General features: G+C 41.2%; 1 protein-coding gene across 4 annotated transcripts in view; it reads left to right on the forward strand.

The window, feature by feature from the left end:
* Positions 1-23,341, forward strand: part of TBC1D8B (TBC1 domain family member 8B) — a 32,879-nt gene extending 9,538 nt beyond the window's left edge. The window contains exons 3-21 of one of the 4 annotated variants that reach the window (XM_021405677.1): positions 3,015-3,133; positions 3,672-3,897; positions 4,360-4,600; positions 6,051-6,258; positions 7,739-7,903; positions 10,151-10,300; positions 12,548-12,698; positions 13,527-13,741; positions 14,173-14,290; positions 14,977-15,262; positions 16,915-17,044; positions 17,985-18,083; positions 19,250-19,318; positions 19,531-19,771; positions 20,613-20,678; positions 20,954-21,037; positions 21,994-22,050; positions 22,307-22,404; positions 22,759-23,341. In XM_021405677.1, coding sequence (XP_021261352.1) covers positions 3,015-3,133; positions 3,672-3,897; positions 4,360-4,600; positions 6,051-6,258; positions 7,739-7,903; positions 10,151-10,300; positions 12,548-12,698; positions 13,527-13,741; positions 14,173-14,290; positions 14,977-15,262; positions 16,915-17,044; positions 17,985-18,083; positions 19,250-19,318; positions 19,531-19,771; positions 20,613-20,678; positions 20,954-21,037; positions 21,994-22,050; positions 22,307-22,404; positions 22,759-23,169 — 3,134 coding nt within the window. In that variant the 3' untranslated portion in view covers positions 23,170-23,341. Of the gene's footprint in view, positions 1-3,014; positions 3,134-3,671; positions 3,898-4,359; positions 4,601-6,050; positions 6,259-7,738; positions 7,904-10,150; positions 10,301-12,547; positions 12,699-13,526; positions 13,742-14,172; positions 14,291-14,976; positions 15,265-16,914; positions 17,061-17,984; positions 18,084-19,249; positions 19,319-19,530; positions 19,772-20,612; positions 20,679-20,953; positions 21,038-21,993; positions 22,051-22,306; positions 22,405-22,758 lie in introns of those variants that run through there. The other 3 variants (XR_002441437.1, XM_021405678.1, XR_002441438.1) reach the window with 3 other exon arrangements.

A 27,319-nucleotide genomic window follows, 5' to 3' on the forward strand; every position in this document is an offset into this window, starting at 1 on the left:
TGTCTAGTTCCAGCGCACTGTTGTGTGCAGAATTGCCAACCACTAAATCAGGCACCAGAGGAGGGCCCAGGGCCCCATCCAACCTGGCCTTGAATGTCTTCAGGAGTGGGGAATCCGCAGCTTCTCTGGGCAGCGTCTTCCACTGCCTCACCACCCTGTTGGTGAATAGTTTTCCCCACACACCTCATCTAAATCTCCCCTCTTTTAGATTAAAACCATTCCCCCTAGTCCTATCACTATCAGACCATGTAAAAAGTCAGTCTCCCTCCTGTCTATAAGTTCCTTTGAAGTATTGGTGGCCACAGTGAGGTCTCCCTGGAGCCTTCTCTTCTCCAGCCTGAACAAGCCCAGCTCCCTCAGCCCGAATAATTCTACCAGTAAATGCAATGCTGTTGTCGCATTGAATTTTACTGTTTTCTTGAGAAACCTTCACTACTTCACCTTAAATAAGCAATTGTGCCTTTTCCTGTTTTGTTTTTAAAATTAAATTAGCTACTTTATGAATTCCAGTTTCTCCTTTTCAATTGTGGGCTCAGCTGTTCGTGCTGCAGTGCTAATCTGCTCCTATTCGTGTTCTGCGAGGACTCATCTGAGGGGCAGTAGTCAGCGAGAGAATTGTGAAATGATTTAATGTAATTCAAAACATCTCACTTAAAAAAGGCAGCATTATAAATGAGATAGGGTTTGAATATTGTGTGAATTGACTGTAAATAAAGATTTGAGACCCCTTCTGGAGAAGTCAGAGCAAACGATTACAGGCTGTTAAGAAAGGTACTTTGATAAATGCATTGGAAGTGTGCTCTGGGGAATTCTAATGGCATCAGGTAAGCCCCTGAGAAAACTTCACCCTCGGACTCAATTTTTACCAGTTCTGTGCTACGTAAGTATACTTTAGAACAAAAGGCTTCACAGAGTAATTATACTCCGTCTTATAAAACGCATCGTTCCTTCTGTGAAGTGAATAAATGGAGAAGATTGCTTTCTTTCCAGCTTTTACACAGTCAGGGTCTGAAACAGTACTGCTAAATTGTGTAAATGTCTAGAAGTAGTTTCATCTTCATTGTGTCACATCTGTGCCTTTGGTTCTTACAGTGACTCAAATAATTGCTCTATATGTATAGTCTGAGAGAAAGAATTAGTTTTGATTTTATAACTTTGTTAATTACTCTTTATATCATTTTTAAAGTGTCATTGCAAATCCAGCATATGTAACACAGCCTAACTGTTTAACGATATTTAGAACAATTTCTATGCATTCCCAAGGCAGCCTTAATTCTGTGGAGTCCGCTGAAGGTAGTTCAATTAGTCTTTACAAAGTAAATCGATGAAACAGCAATTGTGAGTGGTGTGTTCTTGCCTGGGGGTAGTGACAATATGTGATTGTACTGACTGTTTAATTGTGAGCATTCCTGGGATGGATGAAACAGCCAGCTCACGTATGTTCTAGAATCCCTTCACTGAATCCTATAGGAATTCTTCCCCTCCATTTCCTTCTCCCTGTCTCCCACCATCTGATGGAGTGGAAAGAGTCACCTGTCTTTAAAGAATCGACTCAGTGTTGAATTTGCTGGACCTCTACTGTTGGTTCACTAGTATGAGCTCTGCTTTATTGCCTCTTACCACTTGCATAATCTGTAACCAAGTATGTGAAAAGAATAAGATGAGGTATCATAAGTATTTCACAGCTTGTATCAAGTAGGTAAGAGTTTTCCTTTGTATTTGAAGCAAGCCACTAATCTATTTCTGGGTAGTTCAGGTGAGATGGGTTTTCTTTGCTATGAAGTCGCAGTGACATTCACCACAAAGTAAGTGATTGCCTTCTGAAACCCAGATAAAAAGTGTTGTAGAGTGAGTGAAGTAACATAACGAGGTTGGCTTTTCTCTAAGACGTTTAAAGTGCCATATTTACATTCTTGGAACACTGAATTTTATCTTGGCTCTGTGTTTTGTGTGTTCCTTATGGTTTCAGTAACGGATTTTTAAGTTACTCCTCTAGCTTGTTTGTAATGAAGGAGAAGGAAGCGTTCCTTAATTCCTCAGCGTTGGAGTCCCAGAGGGTTCAGAAGAGAAACAGGCCTAATTGCGGAGTGCCAGATGCTGCTTCAGGGGTCATTCAGCTGGGATGAATGAGCCTTTTGTCCTGGATCAGGAGGTCTGGTATATGGCTTTCCATCTGGGGTGCAGCTCTGCTTCTGTCCTCCCTTTAACTGCAAGAAAACATTGCATTGTTTGGAATTAGAATGTATGCAGAACTGCGCTGTATAGATGGAATGACAATTGTTTCCTGAATGGTGGTTGCCTAAGCTTTAGTGTGATTAGAAATCTAATTAAAACGTGACTTGGTAGAGAATGAGAGAAAACAATGACTTGTACCAAGCAGAAGCAATTGTTTGTCATAGGCAGCATGAACGGTCGTTTGATGTATCCATAGAGGGATACAAATCTTTGCTACCATCCTGGCCACAGAGATACGTGCAGTGATGCAACCTTACATTTGATAGCAGCGTTTGTGCACCACTGCAAATCTGAGGCTGGGAGTTCTCCTCTGGGAACTGCTGTGGCTTAGTGATCAAAGCTGAGGGTATCAAAAGCTCATGTTTCATTTTTCTTATTAGTTTCTTGAATGTGCTCTTATGTTTCCTGCCTCCAAAGGGAGCGTCCTACTTACTAACAGGGGAGTGTGCTGGTGATGCTGAGCTAGAAGAACTGTCAGTGCCAGTCGGGCTTCAGCACTGAGCCACAAAATCCTGACAAAGCTGGGTTGCTTCTAGGTGTAAAGGCCAGAAATGCAGCTGCGTAAAGAGCCTGAAAGATTAAAAAATGTACACTGCTGTGGTTTTATGTATACCATATACATAATTAGTGTATACAAGTGTTCAACAATAAATTTGTGACTTGTGGTTTGGACTTGTGGATGTAAATAACTCTGTGAATATGAAATGTACTGAGTATTCTCTTGATTAATGTTTTTAATGAAGTAATTAAAGTCACTTCTATCTTTCTCTTTCCATCAGGAGCCAGCAGAGAAGAGATAACAGAACACTGGGACTGGTTAGAACACAATGTTATGAACATTTTATCAGTATTTGATTCAAATGAAGATATTACAAGCTTTGTCCAGGGAAAGATAAGAGTAAGTAGAAGGCACATGACACAATTGGGAAAGACTGAGTTTTTTTTCCTCTAAATGTACACAAATATTATGTACACATAATATTGTGTACTTCTGAGTGAGTAATATGCTCCATTGTTACTATTTATCTGCCCCATAGTTAAGTAAAGTTGTTTGACACAAACTCTTTCTTTCTGGTAAATGATACACCAGGTGCCTTTAGATAGTGGTCTAGAACTGATAATAAATTATTTCACAATAATTTTGGGAAGCCGTAGGAAGTATATGAGAGTTCACATTGCAATTACTAAACATTAAGCCCCGGAATTCATGTGATTAAGTGAGGAAAATATGTTGGTTTTGGATAAGGAAACCTGAAGATATGTGTCATGCTGCAGTAGCACATGTGATCTATAACCTGTGTTTTGATCCTCAGACTTTCTTCCAGTTGTAAAATATAATATTCTATAAGGAGAATACTCCATTGTATGCATGTAGTTTTATATAAGACACCCACCCATGTGGATACATACATGAAATAACGATTCTTTTGTTTTAGGGTTTGATTGCAGAAGAGGGAAAAGGCTCTTTTACAAAAGAAGAAGATCCTGAGAAGTTTCGTGAGGGTCTTATGAAGTTTGAAAGGTGTTTTGGATTACCAGAGCAGGAGAAGTTGGTCACCTATTACTCGTGCAGCTACTGGAAGGGCCGGGTGCCTTGTCAAGGATGGCTTTATCTTAGTACCAACTTCTTGAGCTTTTACTCATTTTTACTGGGAGCCGAAAGTAAGTAAGGCTTAGCCCTGATGCTAAGCCTAGTCCTTGCATGTTTTACTGTGTATCTTTCATATGTGGAAGAATTTTTCTTGTGTCTTGAGGAACTGATTTGCCGTGTGAGCAGGTGTCTTATTGACACTGTTAAAGTAGGGTAGCTTATGTGAGTCTATTTGCTTGCAATTTGCAGTTCCACATTAGAGCAAAGAAAAGACAATACAGACTTGTATTTTCGTAAATGGTGTCTCTTTAATGTTTTTCTTTCTATAAAAATCTTTCTGGTTGAATTATTTGATAGGAATTGTGAAGAGTCTATTTTTTTTTTGTCTTCGTGAATTTTGTAGCTGTTTCCAAATGGGTTATTATCTAACAGAGTTGCTTAATTACACTTTCTAGTGCTACTTCTTTTTCGATTAATACAAGGTTAGCAGCTGCAGAGACGTTGCTCATATCTGCTTCTATTTGTATTTTCAGTAAAGCTTATTATCTCCTGGGATGCAATATCAAAACTTGAGAAGACTTCCAATGTTATTCTGACAGAGAGCATTCATGTCTGCTCCCATGGAGAAGATCACTATTTTTCCATGTTTTTGCACATTAATGAAACCTTCCTTCTCATGGAGCAGCTGGCAAACTATGCTGTTAGGAGACTTTTTGATAAGGAGACATTTGAAAATGACCTAGTCCTTCACGACCCCCTGCAGATCACCAAGAGGTAACTGCTTGTAATCTGTCAGTTCTGGGCTCAGGACATTTTAAGACAAAGGGGAGGAAAATCCTTGTCTGAAGGAGATCAGTAAATGCTGGCAAAGATGGCATTCTCTCAAATAACTATCTCATTAAAATTTGGGATCAAAGGCTTGTGTGACATTGTAACCCTTTATTACTGTGCAGTATCAAAGTCTGTATGAAGGCGGGAAGTGATCAAACCTTCAGAACTGAGCTTCAATTATAGGTTATAGTAGTTCGTATTTTTACAAGATGTTTTAGCAGTGGAAATCAAGAATGGAGCTTCAGAGTCTACGAAGAATCTCAATGAGAAGAATAAATGATTTAAAATACATACGTACATAACTGCATGGCTTTTCTGCCACTGAAGATAGGTGATAAAGTCAATGAGCTACAGATGAGTACATGATTTTCCTTGTTTATGGCCATGTTTTAGGCAGGGAGATGTGTATGTAAATAAACAGATGGTTCAGAGTCCTTCCTTCTCAAGGAAAGTGTGATTATTTCTTGTAGTAAATTTATGATTTATTTTCTAGTTTCCGTTGTTGCAAGTATTGCCCTCTCCTTGAGGAGCTATCCAAATTCCCACTCAAATTGTGAGGTTTTGATTGGCTAGTTACTGTGAAAAGTAACCAGGAAAAGCAAGACTACTAATGGGTAATTTTAATTCACTAAATCTGTGTTGGAAAATATTACCTATGCAAAGAAGAAAATATGATAAAGCATTTTTCCAACACATTTCAGCCTTAACCTGATTTCCAGTAGCTCCATTTAATTTGTTCCTAGTTCAAGCCAACTATGCAACAGATTTGGAAAAAAAAAAAAGTCAAGAATTCAAGTTCTTTCCTTGTATAGTACACTAATAACAAAGCCTGTTTTGGGTTGAATTTCCTGGGTAATTGATACTTTGGTTTGGTAACAGTGCTAGAAAGAGTTGTTAGTCTGTGACACAAATGTTGTTTCTGGCTGCAGTTATCTGTGAAAAATTATCCCATGGCAGATGTTTACATGTGCTATATTTCTGGATAATTAAACCTCTGTCAAGCCAAAACTTGTAGGTTTAAATGGATTGTTTTGATGGGTTGGAAAGCAGTGCAGACCAGGCTATTAGTGTATATTCCTTTTCCTCTTCCTTCAGCAAAGTGCTTCGCTATGTAAGAACGTGTCTGAATCTATTCCTATTTAGTGAAGCACTGAAGTATTTTGTTGGGTGGCTGTGTATAGGTCTGGTCCTGCACTTTGTTGCCTCTTCAAGCAAAATGCTGAACCTTCCAATTGATACCATATGATTTGAGAGTGCATGATACTTCACTGTTTTAAATAGCCTTTCCCCAAGGCATCTTAACTTTTGTATTTGTAATGATATTTAAAAAAATATTTCATTTTTCTCTTCTCTTTCCTCCCCTGTTTCTTGTTTTGTTTCCTTTTTAATCTAGAGGCCTGGAGAGCCGAGCCCACAGTCAACACTTCAGAGCATTCTTCAGGCTACCCAAAGAAGAGACTTTGAAGGAAGTTCACGAGTGCTTCTTATGGGTTCCTTTCACTCATTACAACGCCCATGGGAAAATGTGCATTTCAGAGAACTACATCTGCTTTGCTAGCCAGGATGGCAGCCTGTGCAGTGTGATCATTCCATTAAGAGAGGTAAAGCAGACCACAGTCAGAGCCTGTTATACCAGATTTGCACTTGTGTTGCTTAGTGCCAGTTGATCAGATTTTCCTTAGAATAAGCTTAGTTTACGTGATGTCATGATTTCCCTCTACTTTGGATACTGCGCATAGTAATACTGTTTATAGAACTACTTTCATGTTTCAGCCTTGTCCCCTGTTGTCTTTTTTGCCTTTTCCATTTACTCTCATTTCTGTAGCTGGGTTCAGAATCCAGTTTTTCAAATAGTACATTTATTTTTTTAAATAAAAATTATGCATAATTTTTGAGGTCGAGTTAATGAAAGATTCGCAAGATAAAAAGGACTGGAAAGGGTAGAGGATCTTGAAGATAATTGTTCTGCTGTGTTTCTTAGCTCTGTAGTGCCATTCATCTCTTTGCAGTAGTTGAGAAGTGCTGTCTGTTCAAACATCTGTAGGAAAATCCACTGACAGTTTTCAGTGAACAAATACCAGTGCCATTACAGCTGGTAGTCTCAACAAACTGAACAAGGATTGTATTGTGAAGGACAGAGCTTTCATAGTTCTGCAGGGTACTACAGATATGATTCCACAGCCTATCTAGGAAAAGAAAAGCTTTCTCCATCTCTGTCCTGACTTACGTGGTCTGGGACATTGCCACATTTCAGTCTTACAGTTCTAGAGATTTTTTTAGATTTTTTTAGAGATTTTTCAGCAGCATCCAGACATGTACTGCAATAGCTTAAAAAATAACCAGGATCTTTAAACAGCCTTGCAAACAACAGCAACTTCTTTAAGCTGTGTAAACAAAAAGAAGAGACTGTTTTAAAGGAGCTGACTAAATTATCTCCTTTTAGTTTGTCAGGCCCTCATTATTTGTTCTACAGTACCACAGAGTTCTTTCATTTCATCTGTCTTCCATTCCTTTCCTGTAACAACATAAAAGCATCAGCAGTGACAGCCAGTCTAGATATTCATGATTATCTTACAGATATGTGCATTATTAAAGTGTATTAACTGCTCTAACGTGTAGCTGTTTCACGGTAGCAATTAAAGTCAGCTCCAGCCATCACATATTATGACAGCTGTCACTGAAAGATGTTCTCAGTGGAAATTTCTTCTCATGAAACTTGATTTGTTTCATTACTTGTCTGGTTTTTTTGATGGTAGGGAAAAAAGTAACAGCTCCAGCAGGTAGAAGGAGGCAAGATTTTCAAGTATGCTCCATACTTACTGCTGAGAAAACCTTTTCGAAGATGTTTGGTACTTTGAAGAAAGTCTATGGCATGATACTTGCTGCCTTGTACTAGAACAGCTCTGGACCACTAAGCTGTAACATAGCCAGTTCGTTATTTACATTACTAATTCTGTCTGTGTGGTGCTTCGTACTGCTGTTTCATGTACCTGTGTTTTTTTAATAGTTTTTTCTTTTGGAAACAAGGTGATAAAATGCATTGAGATGGGTTGTCTAATTAATGCAGCCTTCTCTCCCTAGGTGATAGGTGTGGATAAGGCTGACCCAGCTAACAGAGGAGTCAACATTAGTACCAAAGGAAAAAGAGCTTTTCGTTTCACTGAAGTTAGAGATTTTGAACAGCTTGTCACAAAGCTCAGAATCAAATGCAATGCAACTTCAAGTCCACAGCATACAAATACAGAGGTAACTCTTCAGCTAACTCTAGTTTCTCATTAGCTACTCTTAGAAATAAGATTGTCTAGTCTCACTAAGATTTTAATGTACAGTTATCTGTGTTTTCAGTGTCATGCACTTATATATAAGTCAGAATCCAGACAGAAAGGGTCTGCTGCACCTCTAGATAACAAGTTGTCTCTTTTTCTATTTTTTAATCATGTTGCCATTTTTTGCCTTCAGCTCCTTTACATTAAAACTTAAGCCCATCAGTCTGATAGAAAATTATGTTTAGTTGTGTCTTTTTTGCAGTCAGCTGACTATTTGACTCAGAAAGTGGTTGGAATAATTACGAGGTTACTTCTGGATGTGAAGAAATCTGTACTTAATTTAATGCAGGAGAAATAAGAAAACACAACTAGACAACCCAAGTGCTGGGTCCTGCACTTTGGCCACAACAACCCCAGGCAACGCTACAGGCTTGGGGCAGAGTGGCTGGAAGGTTGTGTGGAGGAAACGGACCTGGGGGTGTTGGTCGATGCTTGGCTGAGCATGAGCCAGCAGTGTGCCCAGGTGGCCAAGAAGGCCAATGGCATCCTGGCTTGGATCAGAAATAGTGTTGCCAGTAGGAGTAGGGAAGTCATTGTCCCTCTGTACTCAGCCCTGGTGAGGCTGCACCTCGAGTAGTGTGTCCAGTTTTGGGCCCCTCACTGCAAGAAAGACATTGAGGCCCTGGGACATGTCCAGAGAAAGGCAATGAAGCTGGTGAGGGGTCTGGAGCACAGGGCTTATGAGGAGCGGCTGAGGGAGCTGGGATTGTTCAGTCTGGAGAAGAGGAGGCTCAGGGGAGACCTCATTGCTCTCTATAATTACCTGAAGGGAGGTTGTAGTGAGCTGGGGGTCGGCCTCTTCTCGCATGCAGCTAGTGATAGGACGAGGGGGAATGGCCTCAAGTTGTGCCAAGGAAGACTCAGGCTGGATGTTAGGAAGTACTACTTTTCTGAAAGAGTGGTCAGGCGCTGGAATGGGCTGCCCAGGGAGGTGGTGGAGTCACCGTCCCTGGAGGTGTTCAAGAAACATTTAGATGTTGTGTTGAGAAACATGGTTTAGAGGGGTTATTGGTGGTAGGTGGATGGTTGGACTGGATGATCTCGTAGGTCTTTTCCAACGTTGGTGATTCTATCATAGAATCATAGAATGGCTTGGGTTGAAAAGGACCTCAAAGATCATCGAGTCTCAACCCCCCTGCCAAGTGCAGGGTCGCCAACCACTAGACCAGGCTGTCCAGAGCCACATCCAGTCTGGCCTTGAATGCCTCCAGGGACGGAGCAGGATGATTCTATGAACCCTAACAAGCATTACTTATTAGAGCTTCTGTGTCTCTTCCTAGAAGATTTTCTATTGAAAAAATTAGAACCAGCTGGAGCAGTGTCTAAAGTGACTGTTGTAAGTGTGTACAAGTGTACATCGGAATGCCTTTTGGTAGAATATAATCTGTGCATCAGACTGAATATCAGTGTATCTCAGTGTTGAGACTGTGCTTCTTAAGAGTTAAAAAGTACAAATGAGTAGTAAAAGCAAGACAGTTTGATATCAGCAGAAATGCTCAGCTAGTAAGTGTACAGCACAGCCCTGGGAGATCTGAGAGTTAAGGTCTGCTTCTCAAGAGCATTCCCCTTTCAGTCACCTTCTTTCAGATAATATCTGCATTATTTTGGCCTAGCATGCTAAGTTCTGTAGCTCTGGTTTTAAGGTGTGGAAAAATAAATATTTCAGTGCCCATGTGTGAGAGAGCACATGAACAACGATGTTACTGTTGAATGCATTATTTTTTCGGTTCTCTTACATTGTTTCCATCAGATTTTTAAAAGCATCCAGGTTCTAATGCTGTTTTCGAAATGCTCTCAGCATTTCCGTGTAGTTCTGTATCTTGATTGATGGTCAGATCTCTGCCTATTACTGTTTTCATAATGAATATTTGTCCTTTCATCATGAAGTCTTTGATTGTAGAGATGAATTTTACAGGAGCAGCCTCCTGAAGCCTGCCTGTTCAGAATGGGGACTGCTTTTATCCATTTATTTTGGAACTCTGTGCATATATGAGTTGTATGCAAGTCTGCGTTTTCAGTACTCAGTCTGGTACCTGTGAATGTATGTAATATCATAAACAAGGATAGTCTGGATGCAAAATGGTTTCTGATATGAGAGCAGGCTTCTTGAATGATCGTTTGGCGTTTACAACTACCATTGCTAATATCTATTTACCAATTTCTTAAGGTTGCAAGTAGTTCTGTTTCTGACAGTCCAAAGGATTTTGATGAGGTACCGTCAAAGACGGATCCGAGGGATAACAGCAAAACTGTCAGTACAGAAGCCCTGATGACTGTCTACCACCCTCAGGATGCTGAGAATCTAGACCCTAAAATGGTAAGGGATAAAGTGGCCAACAGTTTGTGAAATTGAACTGGAAGAGACTTAAGTATATTCAAAATGTATTCCAGCAAGGCTGCTGATTTCCTCTGAGGCTTTGCCGGTCTTCTTTCATCTGCATGTTCTGTATTTTGAGTCCACAGGGTTCTTCTTCATGGCTGTATTCAATTTTCTGCTCAACTTGTTTAATAACGATATGCCTCATCTTCATGGAGCTAATTCCTCTTGCTCTTCCAGCCCCTCAGGGGAGAGCTGGCTGTTTGTTTTGTGACAGTGAACATGTTTCATATCTGTCTGAATTGTCAAGGTACAAAGTCACTGCAAACTCTTTGGGAACAAGGAGAATGTTATCAGGAAATCGGCTTCATTTCTTAATTGCTTCATTCTTTTATGCATCTGTCTATCAAAATTACACTCTGGATGTTTTTTATTTTTTTCGTTATTTTTGCAGTAAGATGTACTATTTCTGCTTCTCTATAATGCATACAAGAGGACAGAAAGGTTTCATTTTAAAATCAGTCTTTCAGCAAAATTAGGGAAATTCAGTTGTAGAATATACGATATTAGAAATATCAGAAAGTGAAAAATAAAAATATATAAAAAGAAATAAAAGGAACACAGATTTTAAAATTCTGCTTTTTATCATCCAATGGAAAAAAAAGTGGCAAAATCTACTTTTCCTTTCTGCAGTTCACCTTTAATTGCTTCAACAATATTAAATGTTACTGTTACAAGTGTAGAAGATAGAGTGTCAGCGTTCACCCTGTCTGAGCACTGGAGCCTCTCCTGGCTGCAGCCACTGATGTTCAACTGTTTTGTGTCAGATTAATTGAATTGCTCTTTAAGAATACAATCAGTAGTTTATTAGAAGCCTTGTACCTTACAAAGGGCCTGTTTCACTGCTGCCACTCTTCCTGCCTCCTGCTCTGCAAGTAAAATGCCTGTAACTTCAATCATGTTTAAAGAGGGCATTTTTGCTGGTTCTCCCTCTGCAGCAGGTTGTACTTACGTGGCTGGTGCTACTGAAGTTCAGATGCGTACACTGTTGTCTTGTGTTTTGACAGTAATTGCGAGCTTGCCAAGTGTTCTCTCTGCTTGATAAATATTTGATTAAATGTAAAACCAATATGAGTGTGTATTCAGCGATTAGTTCCCCTTCTTAATCCAGCTGGACTTCATTCTTCTGCAGTTTTTCCCAATTACTGATTCTCTCGCATTGCTATTTGGAGCTTGTGTAAAAAATAAAAAAATAAAAAAAAAAAACAAACTGAGGAGAGATTTAGAAACAGTGGCAAAACAATGGCACTGATGTCATGCCATCGCTGTGTGCTTTGCACCATTTGTACCCACCCTGTTCCAAATCTGTCAACTGATGTAATGCAGCAGAGCGTGATGAACCAGGAAAAAAAGGAGAGCAGCTTGCTTTGGCTGTTCGGTTTCTGTGGGATATTGTCTTGTCTGTACCAGAGTTAATACATTTTCATTGCTGTTAGCAAAGGACAATTCAAAGGCACATTGAAATTGCAGTATGTTAATTTATCTGAATAATTAAGCAGATATCTGCAACAGTGTGATTTGACTATGGAAGTAATCACTTGCTTGATTACATTGCATCGTCAAGGCCAAGTGCTTGTTTGTTAGAGCTCACAGGTTAGCTCAGAGAAAACTGGAGCCACAAAGAAGCAATCCAAAGCTTCCTCCTATTTTTCTTGGTTGTCTTTTCTACTGCTTTTACTCAATTTCATCTTTTTTCCTTCTTCTATTAATTTACTCTTTGCCAGGAAAATGTACCAGGAAGAAAAAATAAGAATACTTTGAAATTGACTCAACTTATAATGAGATTTGTATATGTATGTATCATATAAACATATGTGTATTTATATGTATGTAGCTGACAAAGAATCTTAATGAGTACCTCTAGGAATTATATAAAATGTTGAATTTTGCTTATCCGTTATGCTGGCAATATGTTTTTTTGGAATGCATCAGAACTGTGATGGCACAATTTGTCTGCACATTTGCATTATGTCCTGTCCATCTAATCCAGCCCCCCCCACTAAAGCAGGTTCCCTGCAGTAGGATCTGACCTGCATCACTGTTTGTTTCAGATAGCAATACTGATACCAGTGCTGCCATTTACAGTGCACATGAATGTAACTGAGAGCAAAAAGGGGGTTCTGTTCTCTGAAACATGAAAAAAATCTTCCAGTGTACGTTAACAGTCTTCGTTTTTGATTTTCGTAGCTGAAAGAAAAAATGAAGGAACAGTCCTGGAACATCCTTTTTTTCGAACGAGGACATGGTGTCAGTATGTTTCGAACAAAGAAGACTCGAGATTTGGTTGTAAGAGGGATCCCAGAGGCCTTAAGAGGAGAGCTCTGGCTACTCTTCTCAGGTACTGCACAGCAAGGATAACTGATTCGTGTTGTGGACTGTGTTATATGGATGTTCTAGTTACTGACTGACCATAGTCTGACAAAAACAAAATAAGCTCTTTCCTGTGGCAATTTATCTAAATCTTTTGGAAGGAAGAGCCTTCAAAATCCATCCAGCATTGATTCAAACTAAGCTGTGTCATCATTTTCTGCAACAAACTCAGCTAAAAACTAAGACTATATGCTCTGTTCGTCAACTTCAAGGGGACAGTCAGTTTCAGCAGCTTCTCTACTTGCTAAAAAGCAAGGCGTGTTTATGGGCCCATTTTTTAATTGTTTAGAGTTAAGCTTTCTGAGAGGATAGTATTCCCAGACTGAAAAAAAATGTTTTCCTAGAAGAGAATTTGGCTCCAGTATTGGTAGCTATTTGTTAGACACTGTTGCTTGGTTCACAGAGTGAGAAGTGCAGGAATTGTGAACCTTCCTACACACAGGGAATCTCTTGCCAGAACTCTGAGCATTCTTTTGTGAGTTTCTGCTGTAGAACAGACCTGTGTCAGAGCAGAGGTGAAAGGAAGCTTTTTTTTTTCCCCCTAATGAAACAGGAAAAAAAGTAAGTCAAAGTCAACTTGGTAATGGAAAGTGACTTAGATTTCCTCCAAGCCTTGTTTTCTCTCGCTTTTCTGTTTTTATTTCAGAAGAATGCCATTAATTTCCGTACTGGTATGTTACACAATAGCAGCTGGAGGGATCTCAGGAGTCAGCAGAATTTTTTGTACAAATTGCAGAAAATGGCACAGATGCTTCAGCGTTGTCCTCTAATGCTGTTCAGTAATATTTATTGTCAGGTGCCGTAAATGATATGGCCTCCAGCCCTGGTTATTACACTGAGTTGGTGGAAAAGTCCTTGGGAACGTGCACTTTAGCTACTGATGAAATTGAACGCGATTTACGTCGCTCCTTACCTGAGCATCCCGCTTTTCAAAGTGACACGGGAATTTCTGCGCTCCGGAGAGTTCTTACAGCTTATGCATACAGGAATCCTCAAATTGGATACTGTCAGGTACTGTGGTTTTGAGAGCCTACACATGAGTTCACCATGGTAGTATAGTATACCTCCTAACATCAATCGCAGAAATACGCAACTGTTTCCTTCTGTTCACCTACATTACTTATTTCATCCCACCGTGTCACACGAGCTTTTGTGTTGTACTGAGTTTGTCATTAAACACTGCTCTCTCCCTTGCACTTACGCCTGCATTTCTACTAGACTTTTAAAACTTAACAACGTTTTTCTGTTGTTTAAATACTATGCTCTGAATTTGATCATATAGGTGCAGAATCCTTATACCTGATAGGCCTGCAGGTTATCCTAGCACTCTAAACACGTGGTATAAAAGGCCTTCAGGAATATAAACCTTAACAAATGATGATACACTTGGGTTTTCATCCTCCTTCCTTATATATGTTTTCTTTCTTGTTTAAATCTTACAGGCAATGAACATTTTGACGTCTGTTCTTCTGCTGTATGCTAAGGAGGAGGAAGCATTCTGGCTGCTGGTTGCTGTGTGTGAAAGGATGCTACCTGATTATTTCAACCGTCGAATCATTGGTAACATCAGTCTGTCTTGTAATCTATCTAGGCTGAATATAATGATCAGTCCTTGAGAACAAACATAAGGAATGAGCTGAAGCCTAAACAGTGCAGAGAAACTGTGGTGCTTGGTTCAGTATTGTAAAGCAGAAAATGGGAAGTAACACAGAATATCCCAAGACCCTTCTTAAGAGGGAGTGGGTGTGATTTTTCAAATATTGTCATTATTCTAGGGATAACTACTCAAGAAATATTCTCTTAGACTATTACACAGTTCTGTTGGAATTGAAGCTGCAATTCATGCTATTTCTTGGAACTCAGCCAGCTAAATAAAAGAAATAGAGTTGCTCCAGAAGCAGACTTAGTCTAGTAATCAAGCTTGCAGGTATATATGCTAGAGGAAAATTGCATGTGAGGTTTCTCTTGCATTGCAAAGAGTGTGCATCGGCTGACAGGGGGATCACTGGCAGTATTCACGCACACACAGGAGTGCCAGCATACTTACAGAATGCAGAATTCCATGTGTAGAGAGTATAGCTTCCAGCACAGGGAATGGAGGCAGTGGTGCTGTGCAGCTGGGTCTGTGTTTGCTTTTACAACGAATTGCATTAGGATAGGAACTTGATTTCTGGCCAGTGCTCTGAGAAAATTACGCTTCTCTTTATTAAGATTTGGGTGGTGGTTTTGTTATCCTCTCCCTGCAGGTGCCTTGGTAGATCAGGCAGTGTTTGAGGAGCTCATCAGAGTTCATCTGCCTCAGTTGACAGACCACATGATGGACATGACTTTTTTCTCCTCGGTCTCTCTCTCCTGGTTCCTTACCCTTTTTATCAGTGTGCTGCCTTTTGAAAGTGCAGTCAATGTGGTGGACTGTTTCTTCTATGATGGAATAAAGGCAATCTTGCAGCTGGGACTCGCAGTGCTGGATTACAACATGGATAAGTTGCTGACTTGTAAGGACGATGCAGAAGCAGTGACTGTTCTCAACAGGTATCAGTGCATGTCTAGTTCTTACAGGCGGCGTAGCAGCTGCTGTAATTGCAAATAGATGTGTCGTGGGGCAGCAGGGGGACATCTGGCCAGGACTTCCAAAGGCTTCGGAGTAATTAAATCCTCATCTCAGGTTGAAATTCTGGAAGGGATGGCTGGGAAGTGTGCTTGGGTTTTCTGAAACTCCCATCCTCCTTTAAAGTTCTACTAAAACCACTGCTATTTCTTGTGTTTTAAAGTAAAAACTGTTGCTTTTTTTTTTTTTTTAAACTAAAAGGTGACTTTCTGTGATAACCAGCTAGTCTAGAGAACGCTAAGACTGTTCCAAACAGTTCAGATATTCACTTAGTTATTCTGCAGCTCAGTTCTTGTAGATTTGGCTGCTGGCTCCTCTGCTGGTAGTGGCTGATAACAGAGGAAAAAAGATTATGTTGAACACAATTGTGACCAGCTAGTTGTTTTATATTAGCACTTAAAGAATAAATTCAAATATACAACATCAAGTGCATTCTTAATTGATGCATTACTTGCACAGTTTTTGCTTGACTAGCTGCCTAAGTAGTGTCATTGCTGCTGCTGTGATTGTGTGTCAGGGAGCATTAAAACGGCAAACACTGTGCTGAGATTCTGCTCTATGAGTCACGAGTTGTAATTGTTATGCAGTGATAATAAGAATTTCCCTTTAGCCAGATTTTTTAAATGTTGCATGTTTGGATGGGGTAGGAACTACAGAAATAATGAGGAAAATGTATTTTTATTTCAAGATGCCATGCAGCCTGGTTGTTATTTTAGAACATAACTGTGCTTATTTAAATTTTAAGCACTTAAAAGCGACAGTGGTAAGAGCACATTCACTCTGTTTTTAAATGTACTAAAATATAAAATCTAAAAGCGAAGTGAATTTTTAAGTTTCACTTCAACCAAATAAACTGCTGCTTCCTTCTGGCACCCAGTATTTTGGTGATTATTGTGAACTTCTTTTGAACTTTGACTTTCACCATTTCATTTGTCTGCAACACTTCCATTGCACAGTTAATCCAGCCTGCAGCATTCTGGGGTATTTATAAAACGATGACAGTGGTTTGTGTCACTTCCAAAAAAAGGAAGCTGTCGCTCCATAGACATCTGTTTCTCAGCGCTGGCCGAGGAATTGACTAACCTACATGCTGGAAATGGTCGTGTAGGTGTGATGAATAGTACAGATCAGGTCTGTCTTGACTTATGCATCTGAGGGAATTAAGATTGCCTGGGTCGCAGTTCAGCTCAAGGCTCCATTCCTCTTCCCTGGTTGTGCAGCACACTGAGAACCAGGGGAAAACCAAGCGGCCAGAGCTTGGGAAGCCTCTGGTGCAACGTCCACCTACAGAAAGGGTTACTGTTAGCACTAGGTCACACCAGCTGTGTTACTGTCTAGCTGTGTCTTGAAAATTCCAAGGCTCTACAGCCTCCTCTGGGTAGTGGGTTCCTATGTTTGTGTATCTGTACTACTGTTACAGCAGATTTGTGCTATTCATGCTGATATTTTTTGCTACTTTTGCTCATTGATATTCATTTGCTATTTTTGCTCGTGTTTTTTTCAGTTGATGCTGATGTTACCATTTTGTTGTGATAATCTGCTTCCTGCTGATTTCTCATGTGTTTGCTTCACACAGGTTTTTTGAAAGTGTCACCAACAAAGACAGTCCTTTGCCTCCAGCTGTGCAGCAGGGCTCCAACCTCAGCGATGCCAAGGGTCACCACCCCAAAGTGGACATTACCGATTTGATTCGAGAATCAAATGAAGTATGTGTTCTTGTGGGTATGTTCTTGCATCCCATGCAGTGCTTACGTTGTGTGGGCCACATTGTTCAGGCCAGTGTAGGAAAGCTCCCTGGAGTGGTAGGGATGAGGCTGTGCGTTTTGCTGAGACTCACTGAAAACCATATACGTTATAAGATAGATTTGGCTTTGTATTATTTTGTCTGTTTGTTGTTTTTTTTTAACTGCCTAGAATGTGCTTGCTAGGCTGTCCTGAGTTCCCTGGCCTCATCGCAGGTCGCGTGTTGTCATGCTTCGTTCACTCTGATAGCATGTCTAGTAGTATATCAGCTCAGTGACAAACAGCGTGGGAGAAGCAGCGCTTGTGTTTACTCACTTGAGTCTGATTACTTTACAATGCAGATGGTGGCAACATTTGACATAATGGCTGCTGCAGGAAATTGTACGTCATTAGCTTACTGTACTCAGGAAGTGGATGTTTTGGGATGTGCTGGGTGAGGAAGACCAGTTAGGATCTTTTAACATTTCCTTCCAATATACTGCTTTGATTTTTGCAGTGTCTCGCTTTGTAGTAGTGTGGAGGATGTAGATCTAGCTTCTCCTTCTCATTCTGTCCTCAGATTTAGATCAGGGTATTAATCCATTTGTAGATAGGTTTCCCCTCCACCTAGAGTTCACTAAAGTGAACTTCAAGCCTGACGACATACACATTAGACTTTGTCTTCCCATACAGCAAGCTAATCGGCAGTTCCTTCTCTTCCTTCATCACTCTTTTAAACACTTGCTTTTTTAAAAGTTGACTATTTATGGAGAGTCTTGGTGTGGTACTAAATGATTCTTTGCTCACAGTTTCTGTGGTGTTCCTGTGTGTCCACACTTGTACTTTGATGCAGAAAAGACAGAAATACCTGCTTAGATGTATCTAACAGCAGCTGATTTCATAGAACTGTATTTTTCTTCGTAGAGATATGGTGAGATTCGGTATGAAGATGTTGAGAGCATGCGCTGCAGAAACAGGCTGTACGTGATCCAGACGTTAGAAGCTACAACCAAGCAGAACGTGGTGAGTGACTTGAAGAAGAAAACCTTTTCCTCTGGTAAAATTCCTTCCTTTTTGGAAAATCTTAAGAACAGCTACAATTTCCAAAGCCAAATAAGTCATTGTGTAGCCTGAAATCCCTCTCGTCTGCAGGATGTCTGTTAGCTGAGGTTTGGGCTGTGATGTCTGCAGTCTTTGAATCACAGCATGACCTTCTGCTCTCATTACAAATGCCGTAATGACATACAGCTTCTAAAAGCTGGCATTACTTAGACATGTTGCACTGATTGGAACAGGCTGCCCTCTATTTCTTTCTGCTGTTCTTAAATTGTTAATGCATTTCTCTTTGAGACATAGTGCTACAGTAACACAATTAATTACTTGCATTTTTACTTTAGGAAGCCATCGCAAATGTCACTGGTTACTGTACTGCATTCACCAAGTGTTGTTTCTTGTGTCTGCGGTGTGTGTGGGTGTGTGGTAATGCGTGCTTGGTGTAGCAGCTCTTCAGCTACCAACATCACACTTTTATTTCAGGCTCCTGAATGAAGGTTGGGGTAGCAAGGTTCTTCCTTGGTTTGTCTGCTTTCTTCAGTGGCTTATCTGCAGTAACTGGTGGTAATAGTAGTCTACTTAGCAAGCAGTGCTTTTATCAGTAGTAGATGTGGCTTGTAGCAACCAATACTAAACGCTTTTTATTTAGCTAAGATGTTAACTGTTGTATTTCAGTTTACAAAACATACATCTTGTGAAGGTGGATACTGGTCTTGTTTGAAATCCTGTGTTTTTTTTTCTTTTTTCTTCATTTAAAAATGGGGATTCAGCTTCACAGGTAAGGGCTGAATATGCATTTGTCCATTATAAAGGAAGCTGTATACTGGTTCATTATAAATAGTCTGACATTCAAGTTGTATCTCTGGGGTTTCATAGTGTAGGCTCCATGTATGCAAATGATGTGACTAGCTTTAAGTTCCCTTTTTAGGGAGAAATTATTTCTCCCAGTCATCTCCTTCTGATCACTCTCTAATTGCTTTTAAGAAATAATTCTGTTCTTCCTCCTAATTGTAACATGCCAAAACCTGGAATATCCAAACTATTTTTTTTAATATAACATTAAGTCTCTCACATTTTATGGGCTTATTCCAAAAAGAGACTACTCATCAATTCATTTTTTCTTAATTTTGTTTCAGCTACGTGTTGTGTCTCAGGATGTAAAATTCAGTCCTAATGATCTTGACGAGCTTTATGAATTATTCAAGGTAATATGCCATCTTCATCGCTTCTCAAACATCCATCCTAATGGTGGACTGAATGAAGAGTGTGAAATAGTTTTAACTGGGGTGAAAGCTAAATTCAGCATATTTTTTTACGTGTCCATTTAAAAACAAATTACATAGTTGATTCCCCGCTTCTTTAACCCAGAGAAATAGTTTCTTCATGCAATCTAATATCTATAACCTTTCCTTTGCAGAAGGAGCACTTTCTTTCCTGCTACTGGAATGTAAATAGTCCTGTTCTACAACACCACGATGCCAGCCTGCCCTATCTTGAGCAGTATCGAATTGATTGCCAGCAATTCAGAGTTCTCTGTCATCTCCTGAGCCCATGGTCACACTGTGCAAACAGAGACTCTATAGCATTGTGGACATTCAGACTGATGGATGAGAACTCCCATGGCCTTATCAACTTCAAACAATTCTCCTGCGTTCTTGGTAGGAGAGCAGCACACATACATAGTACACTCACAAGGGAGCTCCATCTTGGAAGTAGTCCTGAGTGTTATCGCCTTCCGAGCACTGTATGAAGAGTTTAAGGAGCCTCTTAATTTAGGGTCAAATTGTCTTCAGTTGTGTTGAGATAGCTAACAGAGAGCTTTACAAATCAGTAACTTCCCTGAAATGTTAATCCCCTGGAGAGTAATCTCTTATTTGAGATTATATTTAAATATAGCTTTACCATCAGAAACATCGGAAAGTTAGAAAATGGCATGACCTTGTGGTTTTGGTGATAAATGCTTCCTCACACTGTCAGCCGTCTCGTGCACAGATCATGCAAGATAACCAGCTCTCTGGGGAGCTGAAAGTTTTCAAGGTTATTACTTTGTTACTTTCATCTTGTTTTCAAAGCTCAGGAGCAGAAATAGGAAAGGCAAATGCTGGGAAGACTTTGATGCTACATTTCTTTGGTGCTGTGGTTTTATTTCAGTAAGTCACAGGCATCCTGTGCTCCGTACTTTCTTCTGTAACCTCAGTTTTAGCTTGTTACAGATGTGTTGCAATCTAATTAGTGAGCATGCTTTTGTGTTTCACTGGGTATTCAGAGATACTCAGTGGGATAGTGTGCTAAAATTTTGTCGCATTCTTTCCTCAGTGTAGGCAAACCCTAGGCTTAGCTGCAGCTGATGCTTCTTTAAGCTTCATCTCTAGTTGTGCTCCATGTAGGATAGGACACGTGTCGAGTTCCAGTGTCTGTGGGTTGTGTTTGTGTAGGTTAAGAGGGTATTTTAAATCTTGGTTCAGTTGAAATAGCCTGTTTTCCTCTTGTCTCAAACAGATACCATGTATAATGGAAGCTTCACTGACAAACTCAAGCTGCTTTTTAAGTTGCACATCCCTCCAGGTGAGTGAGAGGCTCTTTGCAGCCTTTATTTTTTTTTTAAGCTTTTGTTTTTTCCTGTAGTCACGAGCCCTGGCTGCAGTACAGTCCCGTAGCCGTAATACAGATGGGTATTTTTTTGCTGGGTGATGTATACTTTGGGAAGTAGTTAATACACTCAAGTGCCATTCCTGTTTTGTTCATAGGGATGATATATGAGTCTAAAGCTTTTGCTTTTTCTTCCTCCTTCGACAATGCTTGGGAGCTCCAAAACCACTTTATTCAATTATTTATTGCAGCTTTTACTGAAGTAGAATCTCTAAGCCCTTCCAAAGGTGTTGATCTCTCAAAAGAAGAACTGATCCACTTCAGTCAGCTCAGCGGTAAGTGTGTGGTTTTGCCTACAGAATACTGGAAGGATTCTGTTAATTATCTCGTGGTGAAAAATGGGGAGTTTTCTTCTGAAAGCCCCCAAAATCTGGTTTGAATTCACCTGTTCTGTCACTGCTAGCAAGAATCTTCTGCAAAAACGTTCTGTAAATAGCTGCACTGTCATACAAAGCAGTGCAGAATTTGTGGGTAACCAGCTCTTTTCACAGCAGTTTTTTTTTCTGTAGCAGCATGTGGCTTCTTGATGAGCATCGTTAACGGGCCATTGCATTGGCAGCTGCACACAGAATAGTGACGTTCTGTCCTGAATTGGGCATGCCTGATGAATGAATTCAAAGGCTGCGTTTACTTGAAATAGAGGAGTATGTTTGGTCAGCATTTTTCAGCATAGTAGGAAGCCTTTCTGTTGAGACAGTTGTTGAAGTGGTGCAGTTTTGCATTCAGGAGATGATATTTCCTGCCCCAAGAAACGTAACAACCAAAGGCAACATGACTCTGAGGCACTGGCTTTCAGAATTCTTTGTTTGTATTTTAAATCGTGTAAGTTGAAAGAAAACTGTGGGATTTTAAATTTATGGAGTTGGAAAGCTGTTTGGTTTTACTCCGTTGGAAGAAAGATCCTTTTTGATTTTTAGAAACTATCCAGAAGTGCCTTACCCGTAGTACATTGGTACTGCCCTCACTGTTGTTCAGCACATGGGCCATAAAGCATTCTGAAGGTTATCTACTTGGTATGGCTGATGGTAGTTGTTTTTTGTCATCTCCAGCCTTGTGGTGGCTTCTATTTTTTTTTTTTTATTAAAGATATATAGATTTTACCCCATGGTTTCTTCTTGGGGAGGGTCTTTTGAGGGTCTTGCTCCTTAAGGAAAGAATTTTTGATAAAAGGAAGTGAAGCAGTGATCCTCCTTTCTCAAAGCAATACCTTTTTCTCTCTTCTAAACTCTAGTTTCATCTGCTGGGGACAGTCTTGAAAGCGATGCTTTGAAGAGCAGCCCTGAAAAAGGTAGAGGATCCTGGAGTCTTTTGTGGGAGCAGAGCTGGGAAAGTGCATGCTGGCAAAGTACTCTAATTCACACGATCTCCAGCGTGGTGCTAACATGATAGCTGCTTCTGGAAGTGTAGTCTTGTGGAGGAGGGAGTAACGTAAACTCCTGGCCCCACCGCTCTGAAGGAATGAGCCGGGGATGCAGTTGTTCTGCTCGTCATACCTCGTGGAAGCTCTCAGTTCTTGTTTGCTCACTTTGCTTTTTGTCAAATAGGGAAGGGCAAGGTTGATATTCAGGCCTATCTGAAGCAATGGCAAGATGAACTTCTTAAAAAAGAAGAAAACATTAAGGATTTGCCAAGAATGAATCAGGTAAAACTGTCTGTGTCAGAGTATCGCGCTCCTGATTTTTATTTCTGTATTTCTTTTTAAGTTCTGTTAGTATTCTTCTGAAGGTTTCTTAGGATCCCTTAAATCCCAGACCTTCACATTAATCATCAGACTGTTTTCTAAACTACTTTAACTGTAAGCTTACTGTAGGCTGTAAGAGAGGGGCTTTCAGACACACAGGTTTATCGGGGCTGGCCCATGTCTGCAGTGCCAGTGGAGCAGTTTTTGCAGCAGGTGCCCATCAGCTGCAAGCTCTGGGTTGAGACTGCAATGTGTAGCGAAACAGGAGAGTCGTGTCGCTGTTCTCTGAACGGTCTCCTCTGTGTGTCTGTTTAGTCACAGTTCATCCAGTTCTCAAAAACCCTGTACAATCTATTCCACGGAGATCCTGAGGAGGAACTGTTGTACCGGGCTATAGCAGTGGTTACCAGTCTCCTGCTGAAAATGGAAGAAGTTGGGAGGAGGCTGCAGAGTCCCACATCACCAGTCACGAGTCCGGCTGCCGTAACGGAGGTGTCTGCTGAAAGCCCCCAGAAAGGCCAGGAGGAAGGCGGCTCTGAGCAGACTGAGGGCAGTGCAGCGCAGAGCGTGAGAAGGAGCCACGAATGGTCTTTTGCCTTTGAACAGATTCTGGCATCCTTACTGAATGAGCCAGCCTTCGTGAGATTTTTTGAGAAGCCTCACGAGATAAAAGCTAAAATAGAGAGCGCTAAAAATTTGCAACTTAAAGCAAGAACTAGAGTGTAATTTAATTTGCCTTTGACTCCCAGTTAACTACGTAGAGCACTAGCAGATGAACGTTGTTACTACAGAAATTGAGTACGTTGTTTACACAGGGAATGGGGTTTGAAGATTTAGCTTTAAATATCAGATTACTGGTATGCTTTCATGTAAATAAAAATAGTTGGAAGCACAATCACTTTCTTGCATTGTTCGTAAGTTTCGGTCCGAGCAGGGGCTGAAGAACAAACTGCCTACCATACTACTAAAATATGCAACAGTGATAGGAAATACTCAGATGTGACCAGTGACAAACTTTTCTGAATGACAGCTGTTATGGTGCGTGCTCCCCACGTTTGTTTCTATTCCTGTGATAAATGTCATGACTTCTATCTAGATGTTTTCCACTTAAAATGAATCATCAACAGCTCAGAGGTTGAATTCCAGGTCGGTTATTTCCAAACCCCACATGTGGACAGGAACAGGGTGAACGCTGAGAACAGAGGTTTCAGCTGGTGGCTGTGGTGGGCACAGGTGCCTAAGGCTGGGGAAGAAAGCAGCCCCACTCACAGTCCCCTGCTTTGGTGTCACCAGGGGTCCTGCTCTGTGGCAGATTTCAGCCCCTCGTTGTCGCTGTGCAAACTGCCTTCCCTTGGCCCACGGCTCACTTTTTGCAGTGTGGCCCTTAAAACTAATTTCCTGCTTTTATAGCTCGGGCTACGTTTGAGATCTCTTGCCCGTTTTCATACCAATCCTCTTTCGGTTTAGGCAAAAATGGTACAGGCTGCTTGGTCATCCAGGTTGCGGGCAGATGCGGAGGCTGGTATAGATCATTGAAATGAAAGGAGGGCAGTGACTAACGCTGCCTGATCCCGTGGTGGTTGTCATTCATCTCACAAGAGCCTCTGTTGGCATCTTAGGAGCGTGGTGATGAAATACATAGTTTTGCTAGTGTTGGGGAAGTGCAAGGACAGACCATCTGTAGCTGCTTCCCGATAAGCTGAATGCTGACTGTGGAACTGGGAGGGGCAGGTTGCAGTTGCTCCTTTGCCTACGCTGGGTCCGCACCCCAGCCTGGTGATAAAGAATTCTTTTTTACAGCTCTCTGGTTTATCGCTGCTGGAATATTTTCTGTCTGCCAGGATTCGGGGCAACAACAAAATCCTTGTGAACCTCAAGTGGAATTTTTTAAATATATAAAAATGACGTAGTGAAGATGCTGGGGAAGTAAGCTTTGCCAGTGCTTTTCTGATGGAATTTGACCTTGAGCCTCAGGTAGCTTGCGCTAGGATGGGTTTACAGAAAGATGGGAAGAGTCTGTATTTTAACAGCAGCAAAAAGGAACGGGAAATCTCTGTTAAACTGGTTCAAAAGAGCTGTTTTTAAAGCCTGTATGACAAACTTTCTCTACAGGGCATCGTTATTTTTATACCGTGCATGTTTTTTGTAAAGAAGCAGAATGGGGATGGCATCATTCACTGTCGGTTGCATTTCTTGCAATACTAAAATGAATGAGGAGCAGCATGACTTTTGTGTTACAAGCATTTGTGGAAATGCCACCACTGCAACTGGTGTTAAAGTTCTTGTGCTGCTTCTAAAGAATACAGTTTTGATCAGGAGCAATGAATGTATGAATTACTTTCTCTCCCCCATACTCTCAGGTATTCAAGTTTTATTGAATGAGCAGTAAATAAAAAAAAAAAAAAATTGTGAAAAATGTTGAAGCTTTTTTCAGAAACCATCATGAAGTAGTCACACTTGATACAGCATAATTCTGAGCTGTATATCTGTGCATAAAATATACAAACTAACTTATTCATGTGTATGTTTCTGAAGCAAACTAGGGCAACACTGTGTGCATGTTTTCCTAATGCTGTTTTAGAAACACAGAGCAGATGATGCTGATGTTCTGGCCCAGGACGTGCTCAGATAAGGTTTGCTCAGTGAGTGATTCTTATGCGAGCAGCTGTGCTGAAATGAATGAGGCCCCATGAAAAGAGAGACGGCTTTTGTAGGTCCACGGTGGGTACTGCTCATCTCAAGAGGCAGCCAAGGCTATAGGCTGTTCACTAAGCTGCGCAGCACAGGGACATGACATTCTAAAAACTCAATTACATTTTTTGGTGGAGGGCCAAGATGTTTTAAAAAAGTACACGCAGGGTGAAATCTAAGTACAAAAGACTGAAGGAACCTGCAAAATACAGTGGCCTTCTGTTAAGACATGGTTTCGTTATGCAAAACCGAGCAACTTCTTGAAATACCAGTTTCTCTGATAGTCAGTCCCAGCAGCTATAGAGCCATGACCAATTGCACAGCAATCCTTGTCCATGACAGCACAGCAATCCTTGTCCACTGTTGTATCTGTGTTACAGAGAGGTGACCAGCATGGAATTTTAAAAAAAATATACATTTTAAATACGTTTGATGTTGCAAAGTTGAACCCGTAACGGCATCGTACCGCAGCGGGTGCGCGCACTCCTGCTGCAAGAGCTCAGCTGCAGCGTGGGGCTGGGGAGCAGCCCGCTGTGCTCGCTGCCCTTCCCCACAGGGGGACTTCATTCCCAATGTCACCGGGCGGCGTTTGGACGCCGTTCTGAACTGGGGGCAGCTGATTCACCAGCAGGAAGCGGCGTGCTTAAGGAAGTGCGGACGCGTCGGTTCACATCTGTCATTTCTCTTCTGTAACAGTTCTCATTATCTCACGGTCCTGCCTTAGGAACTAAGTGAATGTGCATCCGTCGGTACGGAAACGGACGGCGGGGGCTGGCGTTAGATCGCTAACACTGGTCATGCTGTTCATACGGCTTTTAAACTGCACTCCCTGCTGTGGTGGCATCAGTGTGATCACCCGCCACGGTGATTTGTTCCCAGACGCTCCCAGCAGCTGCTGCTGTGCGCTGCTGGGCCGTCATTATCGCTGATAATCAAATGCCTTTGTCAAGTGTACCCTGTGCCCACAGGGACGGCCTCTGAGCCCCGTGTCCCCACGGCACGGCCCTGGGTGAGCTCCGGCCACCGTGAGGGGCGGCTGCTCTGCCCCTTTGTGTGCTGCACTCAGCAGTGGTCGCCCCAGCACCTGAACACGGCGCGAGGAGCAGCCCCACGGGGAGAACTGCCAGTAACACAAACTGCAGCGTTTTCTGGGACTTGGAAATGGTCGCTGCCGTGTGATTCAGAACATGCCCCCTCTGCATCAGTCCATTCCTAAGACAAACCACTTGTTCCTCATTCTCATGGCTATATAATAGTATATTTTTTAGAAGAATTTGCTAACATATAGCAAGTAAGAAATAGCTGTATGTTGAATCTCTTAGAAATTTCCCACCCAGCTGTACTATACAGGGTTCTTGATTGTGACTGCAGTTGCTGTCTGGACTGAAAATGAAGTACTCCAATTAGTCTCCAGGAAGAATAGGCTATTCTGCTTTCTTTTTTTTTTTTGCTACAGCTTTGTCACTTTACCAAGAAGGCAACACATCTGTGTTGGCAGGTTGGCTTTTTATACGACGTGTTGTATGTAAAGTACTGTAAGACAAATGGGCTGTTAAATAAAATATGTTTCACTTAAGAAAAAATAACCTGTGTTTGAAGCACTGTTCTTTCTCACGATGGGCTGCTTCAGAAGTTTGTTCAAAAGCATCACTTGTGTTAAAGTTATGCCTACCAAGGACTGAGCCATAGAAAAACCACACTAGGCCTTCAACCTGCCCAAAAGGTGAAGAAAAGAGAGGACCCAGGGTGTGCAGACTGGGTCCGGTTCAGCCTTGCACGCAACACGAGCTTGCTTCCGTGCTGCTGAGTTAGCCCAGTTACTCATTTTTGCATCCAAATTAAACCATGGATAGCGTGCCGTGGTGGCTGTGATGCCTCGCTCTTTCTGGCTCACGTGCTGCCCCTGTTGCCTGTGGCAGTGGCCAGGAAAATCCCAGCCTGTGGCTTGAGCCCCATCCCTCGGGCTGACCCGCACGGCCTGGGAAGAACAACAGCACAGTTGTGTGAGAGTTCTTACAGGTATGCTTTTATTTCTTTCTCTTTCTTTCTTCCTTTCTTTCTTCGTTCTTTTTTTTCTTTTTTTTTTTTTAAATTTTTTTTTTTTTTGAAAATACCATGTATAATCTGTTTAAAGCTTGTCAAAACGCACAGGTTCCCATCCAACGGAGCTGTGCGGGGACATAGA

The sequence above is a fragment of the Numida meleagris genome, chromosome 8, assembly GCF_002078875.1.
Source record: "Numida meleagris isolate 19003 breed g44 Domestic line chromosome 8, NumMel1.0, whole genome shotgun sequence".
In the NCBI taxonomy this organism is placed as follows: Eukaryota; Metazoa; Chordata; class Aves; order Galliformes; family Numididae; genus Numida; species Numida meleagris.